This window comes from Balaenoptera musculus, chromosome 18 (genome assembly GCF_009873245.2).
Source record: "Balaenoptera musculus isolate JJ_BM4_2016_0621 chromosome 18, mBalMus1.pri.v3, whole genome shotgun sequence".
NCBI lineage: Eukaryota > Metazoa > Chordata > Mammalia > Artiodactyla > Balaenopteridae > Balaenoptera > Balaenoptera musculus.
This window is the reverse complement of record NC_045802.1, coordinates 52,611,919-52,625,727: the sequence shown is the minus strand read 5'-3', so window position 1 is coordinate 52,625,727 and position 13,809 is coordinate 52,611,919. Positions and strand designations below refer to the sequence as shown.

Below are 13,809 nucleotides of genomic sequence, written 5' to 3'. Positions count from 1 at the left end.
GAACTAGTGTAATTACAGTATTCTAGGTTTTTATTTCTTTTAGAGGCTAAGACATTCTTGGATACTTAGAATAGTGATGAGTTGCCTAAGCTTTGTGATGTTCCCTAATTAATTTCATGATAAAAGATTAGAAAGTAGTGTCCAGATTGCTACTTCTCTGATATACCCAGTTATTTACATTTTAGTAGCGAGAGAAAGTAGGGCTCTTTTTCTCATTGATACTCTTCTATTTATGTAGTTCTTCTAACCTCTTTTAGGTCATGAACTCCTTTAAGACTTTGGAAACTATGTTTTTTCCTCTGGGAAGTTACACTCTTCACACATATGGTTTCATGTTTAGATTTTATAGCATTCATAGCTCTCTTTGAAGGGATCTCTAAACTCCTTTCCAAGAACCAGTAACCAACCACTCTGTGGAACCTACAACTTTCTGCTTTTGGAGGATAAAAAAAGGCAGCCTATACACTTTAATTTTCTTAAATTGACCTTTGTGTGGAAAAGATTATCCACTCTGATCTACCATCATTTCATTTTAACTTGGTTGCAAAGTGTTATTGAGTATTGCTATGTGCCCTGGTGCTGTTCTAGGCACTGAAGATAAAGCAGTGAACCAAGCAAAAAAATCCCTACCCTCATGGAATGAATTTTTGGGTTTGTGAGGACATTAGACACCATCAGGTTGAACTTCTTTTTAATGAGCAAACTGAGGCCCAAGAAGGTACCTGAATTTACCCATTGTCTCATAATTAGTTGGTAGTAAGGTTTAGGTACTAGAAGAAGCACAAAGAGGAGAAAGACATGTTTTTTTTGTTTCAGGGCTCTTACAGTGAAGATAGGGAGAGAGATATAAAATAAATTAATATGTCATCAGGCCATTTTTACTAAATATTTTAATAGGAATAATATTTCATCGAAGGACCTAGGTAGAAGAAATAAATGATTAGAGCTTTGTGGAGGTCTGGAGTGGTTGTGCTGAACCTGAGCTGAGTTTAAGGGAGTAAGGTCACTTAAAGTAGGAGCAGTGCTAGCAAAGGAATGGAGAGAGAAAGCAATAAGGTTAATTTCAGAAATGTAAATTACAAATGATCATTTTAAATTGTTTGCAAGACAGCGTCTGATTTCCTCCTGTGCTGTGTTCTTGTGTACAGTTTTTGCTTTAGTCACTAGGAATACTAGTAATGTATTCAACAACTAATATTTTCTCAGTGATATAGTAATGGCAGTGTTTTTTATTGATTTGAAGTTTTTGTATGTTTGCTTTTTGCTTTTCTTCTAAAGGTATATGGTGTTAATTAAAAATTTTTTCACTTTATAGTTTATCCCTCACTCATGCCCTTTCTTTCAAATCACTAATGTGACTTAGTTATTACAAATATATAATACTTTTAGTTCAGTGTGCTAGATTTTGACAGGAGTGCTTTAGAGTTTTGAAGGAAATAGTACTCAGGAAATCATGAATGCTTGATACATTTTTTGAGAAATTGAATTTGTATTGGTAGGTGTTGTCTACATCTACTGGCCTAACAAAAACGGTGTATAATCCAGCTGCTTTGAAGGCTGCACAAAAAACCTTACTTGTTTCCACCTCTGCAGTTGATAATAATGAAGCACAGAAAAAAAAACAGGTAAGTATAGTAGTGTACAGAATTTGCAGGTCAGGAAGCTTTTCTGCATGTATGTGTTTTTTCAATGCTTATCATAAAATAGAGCTAAAAGAAAGGTATATGTTGGCTGCCACTGAACTTTTATTTTCCCCTAGTATTATTAGTAAATATTAATTTTCTTCTGGAATGAAAGGCTCTCCTGATTTGATTTTTGAAACTTGTGTACTTATTTAAGCTTTACATAGGAAAACTTGGCATTTCATTTTTGTTGCCAAGCTTCTTCAGTTACAACCAGTTCTGTCTTCTTGGGTAATTCCATTTATCGGAAAGGTAAATGGTAAATATTCTAATAATGTTTTTGATCCCTTCTCTAGGAGGCACTGAAACTTCAGCAGGATGTAAGGAAAAGAAAACAAGAAATTTTAGAAAAGCACATTGAAACACAGAAGGTAAAATATTAAAGTTAGATTTGGCAAAATATATTTATAAGTGTCATAATTTTTAGTGAATTTAATCTTACACTCTATAGATAGTCCTGAGAAACATATTTACTGTAATTGATAATGGTAAAACTGAAATATTTATCAATAATAATGTATAGGGCTTCCCTGGTGGCGCAGTGGTTGAGAATCTGCCTGCTAATGCAGGGAACACGGGTTCGAGCCCTGGTCTGGGAGGATCCCACATGCCGCGGAGCGGCTGGGCCCGTGAGCCACAATTGCTGAGCCTGCGTGTCTGGAGCCTGTGCTCCGCAACAGGAGAGGCCGCGATAGTGAGAGGCCCGCGCACAGCGATGAAGAGTGGCCCCCACTTGCCACAACTAGTGAAAGCCCTCGCACAGAAACGAAGACCCAACATAGCCATAAATTAAAAATAAATAAATAAATAAAAATTAAAAAAAAAAAATAATGTATATATTAATTGATAAAATGTTGGGGATGAAGTGTATTACATTGTGTAATATACATTACACAGTGGACTGGGAAATGGATTAGTTTAAACTGAGCTATGACTATCAACTTGAAATGAAAATAAGGAATATTTATCCAGGTATGTTGCTGCACAGTAGTTCAATAGATAGTAAATGGAACCTTTTTCTCATTGTTGACATATGTACCTTTCTTTAATTGGCTTGGGATCCTCTAGTCCTATGTTGTCTGGTACAGCAGCTAAGAGCCACATCTGACTATCAGGTACTTGAAATGTGCCTAATCCAAACTGAGATGTGCTGTAAGTGTTAAAATACATACCAGATTTCAAACACGTAGTATGAAGAAAAATGGTAAAACATCCCAGTAATTTTTGTTGAAATGTTACTTTTGATAAAATGCGTTAAATAGAATATGTATTTAATTAACTTTAATGTATCTCTTTTATCTTTGTAAGGTGGCTGCTAGAAAATTCAAAATTATGTGGCTTGCAGTATTTCTTTTGTACAGTGTTGCTCTAGTTATGACATTTAATTAGTGTCAATTCTTGATTATGTCTGGTAATAAAAGTTATGACACTTGAAAATATTGAAAATACACAAACTTTTTACCTTTTGGTTTAAAATGTATGTCTTTTCTAATTTAAATTTGTATGTACTTGATAAAGAGACATCACAATGCTTTACACCCAAAACTGAAACCATCTTGACTCAGAGAACCTATAATACTTTGTGATGTCTTCTCCACATTACCATGTTTATCTTCTTACTTCCTATCTATGTTGGGCATATTGTTCTTAGCCTAGCCAGTTACTGTTCCCTCTGACAAAGAAAGTAGGTAACTAAATATGCCATTTTTCTAATATCTCATATGAAGGGAAACCGTAAAACTTTTCCTCTGATTCTTTCTGGGTTGCGGACTATGTTTGGAGTGGGAATACTTAGAATCAGTAATATCAGCAAGTGGATTAGAAAGTAAGATTGTTGCTATTTCAAAATGACAGCTTTTCAGGGATTGAATTAAATTTCTTGTGGTTGTATGCTTTGAACTATGTTCTAAGAGACTTAAATAGTAGTATAGTTCTTCACAGCGTAAACCAAGATTAAGACTTGAATTGAGATAGTTAGCATCACCAATCTGCTATTCTGCTATCTCAGTGATTGTAAGCCTTGTCATGAATACATAAACTAAAAGTAGCAGTTATTTATTTTTATATTTACTTTGCCCTGTTTGCTTTTTAAATAATAGTAGGAATGTGTCTTATATATTTGTTTTAAAAAATTTGCCAGATGTTAATTTCAAAACTGGAGAAAAACAAAGCAATGAAGTCTGAAGATAAAGCAGAAATAATGAAAACTTTAGAGGTTTTGACAAAAAATATTACCAAGTTGAAAGATGAGGTCAAAGCTGCTTCTCCGGGACGCTGTCTTCCAAAAAGTATAAAAACCAAGACTCAGGTATTTCAATTTGTGTTGTTATTCATATTACTACTTGTTAAAAAAAACATTAAAACACTACATTATTTAAGATTCAGTTTTCCTTTAGCTAATACTCTTTGTTTAAAATTTGATCATTATATACTACCATTCTTCTCCTTCTCTAGTAATTAATAAGTAAATAAACACAAACAAGGAAACTCTACTCATCTTTTGAACCCTGCACATTGTAGTTAGAAAGTCAGTTGTAGTTAGAAAGTCAGTAATTAGACAAATAGTTATGGATAATCTTGAAAAGGTAGCTAGAGGACAAAACGATATAGGTACTGGAATGCTTGACTGAGGAGTTTGAGCTTTATTTTGTAAGTAATTGGTGGTATAAAATATTAATGAACAGAAAAGTAACAATCTGATGTCACTGTACAGAATGATTGATTTTTTCTTTTAATAAATTTATTTATTTATTTTTATTTTTTGGCTGCACTGGGTCTTCATTGCTGCGCACGGGCTTTCTCTAGTTGCGGCGAGCGGGAGATACTCTTCGTTGTGGTGCACGGGCTTCTCGTTGCAGTGGCTTCTCTTGTTGCAGAGCATGGGCTCTAGGCGCGCAGGCTTCAGTAGTTGTGGCACGCGGGCTCAGTAGTTGTGGCTCGTGGGCTCTGGAGTGCAGGCTCAGTAGTTGTGGCACATGGGCTTCGTTGCTATGCGGCATGTGGGATCTTCCCGGACCAGGGCTTGAACCCACGTCCCCTGCTTTGGCAGGCAGATTCTTTAACCACTGCACCACCAGTGAAGTCTCCAGAATGAATGATTGAAAGGGAGAAAATTCAGGTAGATTAACTGATCAGATACAAAAAAGTGAGCAAGTTAATTTTGGATGACAATAAGTGATTTAAAAAAAACCCATGGAGTTATACAATACTTAGTGTGTGTGTATGTGTGTATTTGGTGTGTGTGTGTATGTATATATGTGTGTGTATATATACATAAAATCATGAGTTTATATTGATATTTCTCATTCTAATCTAATACCACAGGTTTCTTCTTTTCTTTCTCTTATGCCATATCTCCGTGTTCCCATGATGACAACTTGGTTCCCACTAACATCAATACAGTATACATTTGCACAGTCCTGTAATCCATTCAAATAGTTCCAGAATTGCTAAAACAATACCACTTCCAACAACTAACTAAATATAAAATTAAGAATTTGTTTGCATTCTTTACAGCCTCATAATATACTCCACTAAGAGTGTCGAGTCAAACCTGTGGTGAAGGATCATGTGTTTTTCCGTTCTTGTGGTTATGTTATTAATTTGATAAAGTTAGGTTTATTTCTGTCTGTATTCAGTTTTGGATCCCCCTCCCTGTCATTCTTGCTGATTTAATTTTATTTTTTGAATAAGTAAAACATTAACATGATTCAAAAGTTATACTATATAAAAAGGTTTATATAAACGACCATTCCCCTTTGAGCCCTGACACTCTGTTCCCCACTCTTCCCTCCCTCTTGGTGTGTGTGTATGTATTCTTTCCTACGTAAAAGCATACTGTATATTCCTTATTAACACCTTGGTGTTTTGTTTTTCTTTTCAGTTATTTCCTGAAAATTACTCCATATCAGTCCATAGAAATCTCACTCTGGCTTCTGTATGGAAAATGAATTACAGGGAAATCAGTGGACGTAGGAACAAGTTAGGAAGCTGTTGCAGTAGTGTAGACCAGAGGTGACTGGTGGCTTGAACTAGGATGGTAGGACTGGAGATAGAGAAGAAATGTACGGATTAAATGGGAATGTGTAAAAAATTCTTTGTAAAAAGTTTTGTATAGGGCTTCCCTGGTGGCGCAATGGTTGAGAATCTGCCTGCCAATGCAGGGGACACGGGTTCGAGCCCTGGTCTGGGAAGATCCCACATGCCGCGGAGCAACTAAGCCCGTGTGCCACAACTACTGAGCCTGCGCGTCTGGAGCCTGTGCTCCGCAACGGGAGAGGCCGCGACAGTGAGAGGCCCGCGCACCGCGATGAAGAGTGGCCCCCGCCCCCGCAACTGGAGAAAGCCCTCGCACAGAAATGAAGACCCAACACAGCCATAAATAAATTAATTAATTAATTTATTAAGAAAAAGTTTTGTATAAATGCAGGATATTAATTGTCATCACCTAAAATATTTATTACTGTTTTCTAGATGCAGAAAGAATTACTTGACACAGAACTGGATTTATATAAGAAGATGCAAGCTGGAGAAGAAGTCACTGAACTTAGGAGAAAGTATACCGAATTACAGCTGGAGGTATGTTTCATGATAGCCACACAGTACGCTAAAGAGGAGTAGTTGTAGTCTTGATGGTTTATTTGAAAATATATTCCTCTCATTCTGGTCAACAGTCGTTGGCAGTCTCTGGTAAACATATTGGGAGTTGATGTAGAAAAGAGGGAAGAGGTTGGCAAATCTTTCAGAACCAATAGAAAATCTCTTAGTATTTAATGAGGGATGATAGCCATTCTACTTTTATACACAAGGCCCTCTACTTCTAGTGAATTTTGTTCCTTTTCTATTTTCGGTTTGTTTTTCTTCCTAGGACCAAAATCTATTAAAGGCTTTTCAGATATACTTAGGGAGATATTCTGTGCACATATAGGCATGTTATGTTGAGTTCCTATAAGGATCAGACTTTTAGTGGTAGAATTATATTGAAGAACATGCTTACTTAAGTTTTGCCTATAGATGGTGCTGTGGATGTTAAAGAGAAAAAAACTAACTTCTTATAATTTAGTTATATGATTATTTATATAAGAAAAATCTAGTAAAATTGATCTCTATACGTGAGAATTTTTAACATTTAGCAAAAAGATGTTTTAGAATCAGAATTACATTTTGAAGTACAGGGACATTTATGTCATTAGTGTAGTTGGTACTTGTCTGTATTTATCGTTGCCACAATATAATTTTTTGTATTTTAGCTTATTCCTTTTGCTTAATCTGAAAATAATGCTTTTTTTTCCATATTTGTTAGCAACTTGATTTTCTTTTTCCAACATAGTAGAAATCTGTATTGAGTACTGGTATCCAGCTATTAAAGACTTCAACATTTAGCAGCCATTGTTCTTGTCTTAAGGCTCTGTCTTGTCTGTCATAGGAAGCCATAGGATGGTGTATTAACCCTGCATATATTTTGCATTCTCTGGAAAACTGATATGGTTGTCTGTGTGTCCTGCCTAAGATAACAAGTTTTGGAAAAGATAGGTTCCTTTTATGTTAATATAGAAATTGTGTTTTCACCATTCTGGAGATTTCATGCCTGTGTTGATGCAACTTTAAAAAAATACATTATCATTTTAAAAATTTTGGCCCATAATTTTAGCAAATAAATAATAGCATTACTAATATCCTTTATATTATTAGTCCATGTTTTCATTCTTTATCATGATATAGCTAAACACTGAATGACATCTTCTGTTTTTCTTTTATGATGGCCAAACTTTAGTTTGCAATTTATATTAGTATATGCAGTAATGCAGTGTTTGCCAGAGTGTGTTCATTCTCCACACCAATTCCATATTTTGTTAATAGGTATTAGTGAAAAAAGCTTTTGAGGCCAAATAAGTTTGGAAGAGGTTATAGTAAACATGGGTGTTTTTTTTTTTTTTTCCACATTCTATTTTCTATTTTTTTATTTTTTTAACATCTTTATTGGAGTATAATTGCTTTACAGTGGTGTGTTAGTTTCTGCTGTATAACAAAGTGAATCAGCTATACATACACATACATTCCCATATCTCCTCCCTCTTGTGTCTCCCTCCCACCCTCCCTATCCCACCCCTCTAGGTGGACACAAAGCACCGAGCTGATCTCCCTGTGCTATGCAGCTGCTTCCCACTAGCTATCTATTTCACATTTGGTAGTGTATATATAAACATGTGTTTTGTATATGGTTTTCGAGAGGCTTGTAATTTGTGAATCTCCAAAAACACATGTTTAAATACTCAGTATTGCTCAAACTTACTTGTCCAGGGACCCGTTTTTTAAGGAGCATTTTGAAGTTCCTAAGAGTATACTTTTGTATATGCTGTGCTGTTGTTGACATTAATACTTGACCTTTGAAGTTTATTATTTGGATTTTAGATGATTACTTTAGCTAATGTTAAAATTAACTGTCTTGAGATGAATAAACTAAAATATTTATACTTGCAGAGATTTTGGCAGTGGTGCCTTCTTGACATTTCCACTTGGATGTCTCACATCCTCAGGCTCAACATGTTCAAAATTGTGCTTATTTTGTCCCTAAACTCATCTACACAATTACCCAAACCAGAAATCTGGGAGTCATCATTGATTTCTCCCTTTCCTTCAGTATTCATACACATTTAATTACCAAGTTTTATACATATTACTCCCCAGTGTATCTTTTTTTTCCTTAGTTAATTAATTAATTAATTAATTTTTGGCTGCACTGGGTCTTCGGTGCTGCGCGCGGGCTTTCTCTAGTTGCGGCGAGCAGGGGCTACTCTTCATTGCGGTGTGCGGGCTTCTCATTTCAGTGGCTTCTCTTGTTGCAGAGCACGGGCTCTAGGCACGCAGGCTTCAGAAGTTGTGGCTCGTAGGCTGAGTAGTTGTGGCTCACAGGCTCTAGAGTGCAGGCTCAGTAGTTGTGGCGCATGGGCTTAGTTGCTCCGCGGCATGTGGGTTCTTCCCAGACCAGGGCTTGAACCCATGTCCCCTGCATTGGCAGGCGGATTCTTAACCACTGTGCCACCAGGGAAGCCCCCTCAGTATATCGTAAATGTGTTTATTTTACTTCTCTCTATCTCCGTGGCCACCATTGTAGACTAAGCTTCTATCTTCAGTTGTTGGCGCTATTGTAGTAGCCTGACTGGTTTCCCAGCTTGTTCTCTTTTCCTTTTACCAGAATAATATTTTAAACACTGATTTGATTACATCACCCTACTTCTGAACTTTAGTTGTTTTAATTGATTTTCATGGCTCTTGGGATAAAATCAAAATCTTTAACGTGGTCCTTAAAGTTGTTCATGATCTGGCTCTGCCTGTCTCTCTAGCCTCATCTCTTCATCCCGTGTGGTCCAGCTGTACTGGATTTTATTCCTTCTTAGAAGTACCATGTTCCTTTCAGCCTTGGTTCCTTTGTTCATGCTCTAACCCCCACCCCTCACTCTTGCCTTGCTTGTTCTTTGTACCTTCTTTGATTCATTGAACAAATATTAAGTTTCTACAATCTGCTAGCTGCTATTGTAGGTGCTGGGGATAAAGTAGAGAATAAAACAAGGAAAAAAATTCCTCATGGAACTTTTATTCTAGTAGTTTATTCATTGCAGATCTTTAATATTCTATTCAAATCTTTAAGTAGAGCATTTCCTCATTTTTTGAGTCACTTCTCATTAATATAATCAAATAACTTGATTGCTTAATGTCTCTACTCTTCTAGGATTTGAGCTTCATGAGGGTAAGGACTAGACCATAGGAAGTGCTCATTAAATATTTGTGGAATGAAGGAATGGTGTGCTATTCATATAGAGTGATAAAGTGGAATATAAGTTACTATGCTACATTGGTTGTATGATGGTGTTAGTGTACATGATCAAAATGATGAATTTGAAATAACTGTACATACTGAAGTCAACAGGCAAACGAATGGAAACACTGTATTCGAAAGTCATAACTGGAAAAAATACACATATATATATAGGTATCTTTTATGTGTACATTATGCTAACTTCTTTTTTTTTAATAGATTTATTTATTTGTTTATTTTTGGCTGCGTTGGGTCTTTGTTGCTGTGCCTGGGCTTTCTCTAGTTGCAGCGAGCAGGGGCTACTCTTCATTGTGGTGCGCGGGCTTCTCATTGCGGTGGCTTCTCTTGTTGTGGAGCACAGGCTGTAGGCACGTGGGCTTCAGTAGTTTTGGCACACGGGCTCAGTAGTTGTTGCTCGTGGGCTCTAGAGTGCAGGCTCTGTAGTCGTGGCGCACGGGCTTAGTTGCTCCATGGCATGTAGGATCTTCCCGGACCAGGGCTCGCACCTGTGTCCCCTGCATTAGCAGGAGGTTTCTTAACCACTGCACCACCAGGGAAGTCCCTATACTAAATTTGAAGTAACATTCAGCACTGTGCCTTATTTGGAACTCAAGAATTGCTGGTCTTTTTGTGATATAGTTTGATGTCTTAGAGAGTAGGGGCTTAGTAGAAAAGGCACATTTATTAATTTCAAAACATTGCTTAAATTAATGTTATTTTGTTTTCTAAATTCATTAGCTACCTAAATTTGCTTTCACTTTAAAAGCTAAAACCCTAACTTAAATTATGAAATCCTTTTGTAGGGCATTATTTGAATATGTAAATATGTATCAAATTGTGTAACTCATATCAGATTGTATGGCTCATCTGGCTGAGTATAACACTTGGCTCATGTTAGTAATTGTGATGTTTAACCTATTTGTCTAATCTCTTCTAGGCTGCGAAACGAGGGATTCTTTCATCTGGTCGTGGTAGAGGAATTCATTCAAGAGGTCGAGGGGCAGCTCACGGCCGAGGCAGGGGTCGAGGTCGAGGTCGAGGTGTGCCTGGTCATGCTGTGGTGGATCACCGTCCCAGGGCATTGGAGATTTCTGCATTTACAGAGAGTGATAGAGAAGATCTTCTTCCTCATTTTGCGGTACTTTTTTACTGTCCAACAAAACAAATACTGATAATCATTGTTGGGGATAATGGATATTAAAGGGGAAAGTATGAAAATGAAATGAATAATTTAAACCCATTAATCTCACCAAAGGTTTTGATTAATCTATAATAATCCTTTGTTAATTACTTAAAAAACAAGCTCCAGGGGTTTTTTGTTTAATCATTGTCTGGAAGAAATGTTACTATTCTTACACTTAGTAGGCCTTCAGATTATGAAAGGAATGATTTAGACCTTATTGTTTCAGAGAGGGAAGTCCTATAGTTTAGTTTCATTTGATATTTACTTTTAGGAAAAATTCAGCATGTTACGTGGGCCATCCAGATTTTTAAAAATTAAGATAGAATTTTATTTGTTAATACTGTATTCTTGACCTAGCTAACCTAGAAATGACACAAGACAAAATTTTGGAATACGATCTTGACGTTGCCTTAGTTGGTGCCAGGGTATAATTAAAGGGAGTCAGTCTAATGGCAATGGACTTCCTTCTGTGAGGAAGGAGAATAAGATTCTAGTCCCTGCTAATCCATTATTTTACTTGGATTTCCTGGGATCTGTTGGGTTCATGTGCAGAATGGAGATTATATCTGCCTAAAGCCCTTTTCAACTTAAATGTTATGATTCTTAGTGGTATCCCAAAGGTTAGTTACTAAGCATCGGTCTTGCGTGCAGCATTAGAGTAATTGCTCTGGAGATATAAAGTAAATGACCAGTTCTTTACACTCAAGGATTTTACATACAATGGTTTAACACAAACCAGTTAAAGTAAACTACAAATAATTTATAATCAAGCTAAATTTATTAAAAACTGTAAATAGTTCAGTAACTTAGAGAAGTATTTTTCACACAGGCATATGATGGTGAAAGAACAGTAGAGGAAAGTTTCAAGAGGTAGTAAAGCTGGAGCTTGGGTCTTGAGGGATAGGTAAGCTTATAGATAGGTACACAAGTAATTTAACGTTTTGAATATTCAGATTTAAATGTTTGACAGTTATATTCCAGACTGTTAACTGCAGTTAACAAATGTGAAACTATACTTTTTCAGGATATAGAGAGGTATTGAAAGAAATGGTGTATGTTTAAGAAATAACTGAAATGATTAATATTTAAGGATGGTGAGTCTGGAAAGTCTTATGCTTTATGGCTTCAAAGGGAGAAAATAAGGAATCAGCTTTCTAGCTTGGAAATACTGTAGCTCGATTCTTCCCTACTACACGCCCTGTTTCTGCACCTTCCCAAGGGGAAGAAGATCCAGATAACTTAGGTGTATTACATATAGTTATACAGCTAATCAGGAAATTATCAAAGGATATGCTAAAATAATCCAGACAAACAAGGTGAGTTTAGGAATGTGTTTTGATGAGACTAAAATGGTTTTGGTTTTAGAAACATTCAGAGCCTCTAAATGTATATTCTTTGATGTATCTGGAGATTCAAACTCTTCTCAAAGTTAGTAGTGGTGATGCACATTTAAAAAATTGTCAGTCTTTAAATAAGATAGCTTCTGTATCTCAACCTGTGATTTGAACATATGACAGGTATCAGAAAAAAATCTACATTACTAAAGGACCATTGACGGTTACAAATTGTGATTAACAAAATGCTTTCTTTAATTTATCCATTGGAACCGGTAGCAGTAATAAACATTACAGCTCAAACTTACAGAGCACTTATTTTGTGGCAGGTATTTTTCTGAATGCTTTATATAACTCACCATATTATGAGTTATTTTGACAACTCTATGAGGTAGGTACCTTTATTATGCTTATTTTAGAGATCGGGAAAATGAAGCATGAAGAGATTAAGTAACTTGTTCAAGTTTACACAGCTAGTACTAACAGAGCTGGGATCTGATTCTGCGGTCGTTTTCTTTACTATGCCCTACAGAATTTTTCTGTGTGGAGTGTGTATATTTAATGAGATTGTGGTTATAATTTTATTTGGGGGTAAGAAAGAAGGAGGTATTAGTAATGATATATAAAGGACTAAAGTTTTATGTGATAAAGGTGCTATTTTCTGCTGTTTGCAGAAAAATCTTCCTACACAGGGAAAAATAAAATCTAGCACACCCAAAACCAGCATAATTTAATATGTTTAGCTTTTAAATGTCCTAAAAGAGTGTGGTCTAGAGGAGGGTAAAGTAAGAGTAAAAGCAGAGTCAGTTCAAGTTTTGAATCGGAAACTTTTGAATGGAAAACTGGACTCTCATCCTGGTAGTTAACTAAGTTACTTTGGAAAAATTACTTAAATTCTCTGAACCTCCCCCCCACCCCATCTTAAATTGGGAGTGATAAAAAAACTCACAGAATATTCTGAGGATTAATATTCTGCTTTAGAAAGAATTTAACATACTCTGGAATTGGAATAATGAGTATAGAAGGAATGGCAATAAGGAAGCTCAATCTTTCACCATTGTTTCCCTATTTAAAGAATAGTTCAATCAAGTGTAAGTTACCCTGGTTCTAGGAAGTATAGAATTGTAAATAATATTGGAAATAGGAACACCCTTTATCATACAATATTACATACTAAAATGAGTATCATAATTTCTTTCTGCTAATCACCCTGAATTGTTATGCATTCTGGGTTATATTTATTGGTATTTAATATTTTAAAAACCTTAGGATTTTGGATGTTAAAAATATTTATTTGGAGGAATACTTTTTTTAATTTAAAGCAATATGGTGAAATTGAAGATTGTCAGATTGATGACTCTTCACTTCATGCAGTAATTACATTCAAGACGCGAGCAGAAGCTGAAGCAGTAAGTATTATAATATTCTAATTTATTGAAATTCAGATTAAATGTTTTATAAATATTGCCTCTAAGTTTTAATATAAATGAATTTTTTTTGACTTACTAAAGAACTACACTGTGACAGTAGATAGACCATAGGAAGTGGAATTCATGGCTACAAAGAATGTCCTAAAGTAGTTAGGCAGTTTTATATATAACATGAATATTTAGAATATATAGTTAATCACCAAGTTGAACGTCAAGTTGTACTCTGTTGAGACATTAGGAATTCTTCTATTCTCTTTCATAGGAGATAGGGCCACTCCACTTTCCATTATCCCTTTCTCAGCTGGCCCAGAACAAGTCTGCTTTGGCAGAATGAGTGGTGAAGGGTAAGGTACAAGCGGAGCTA

The 13,809-nt window shown here is 35.8% G+C and overlaps 1 protein-coding gene across 10 annotated transcripts in view; it reads left to right on the top strand.

Moving 5' to 3' along the window:
• The window catches only part of RBM26 (RNA binding motif protein 26), an 86,282-nt gene that overhangs the window by 54,341 nt on the left and 18,132 nt on the right, over nt 1–13,809 (top strand). For all 10 annotated transcript variants that reach the window (XM_036831141.1, XM_036831140.1, XM_036831136.1 and 7 more), the window contains 6 exons: nt 1,500–1,625; nt 1,979–2,053; nt 3,823–3,990; nt 6,156–6,260; nt 10,436–10,636; nt 13,338–13,424. In XM_036831141.1, coding sequence (XP_036687036.1) covers nt 1,500–1,625; nt 1,979–2,053; nt 3,823–3,990; nt 6,156–6,260; nt 10,436–10,636; nt 13,338–13,424 — 762 coding nt within the window. The remainder of the gene's footprint in view (nt 1–1,499; nt 1,626–1,978; nt 2,054–3,822; nt 3,991–6,155; nt 6,261–10,435; nt 10,637–13,337; nt 13,425–13,809) is intronic.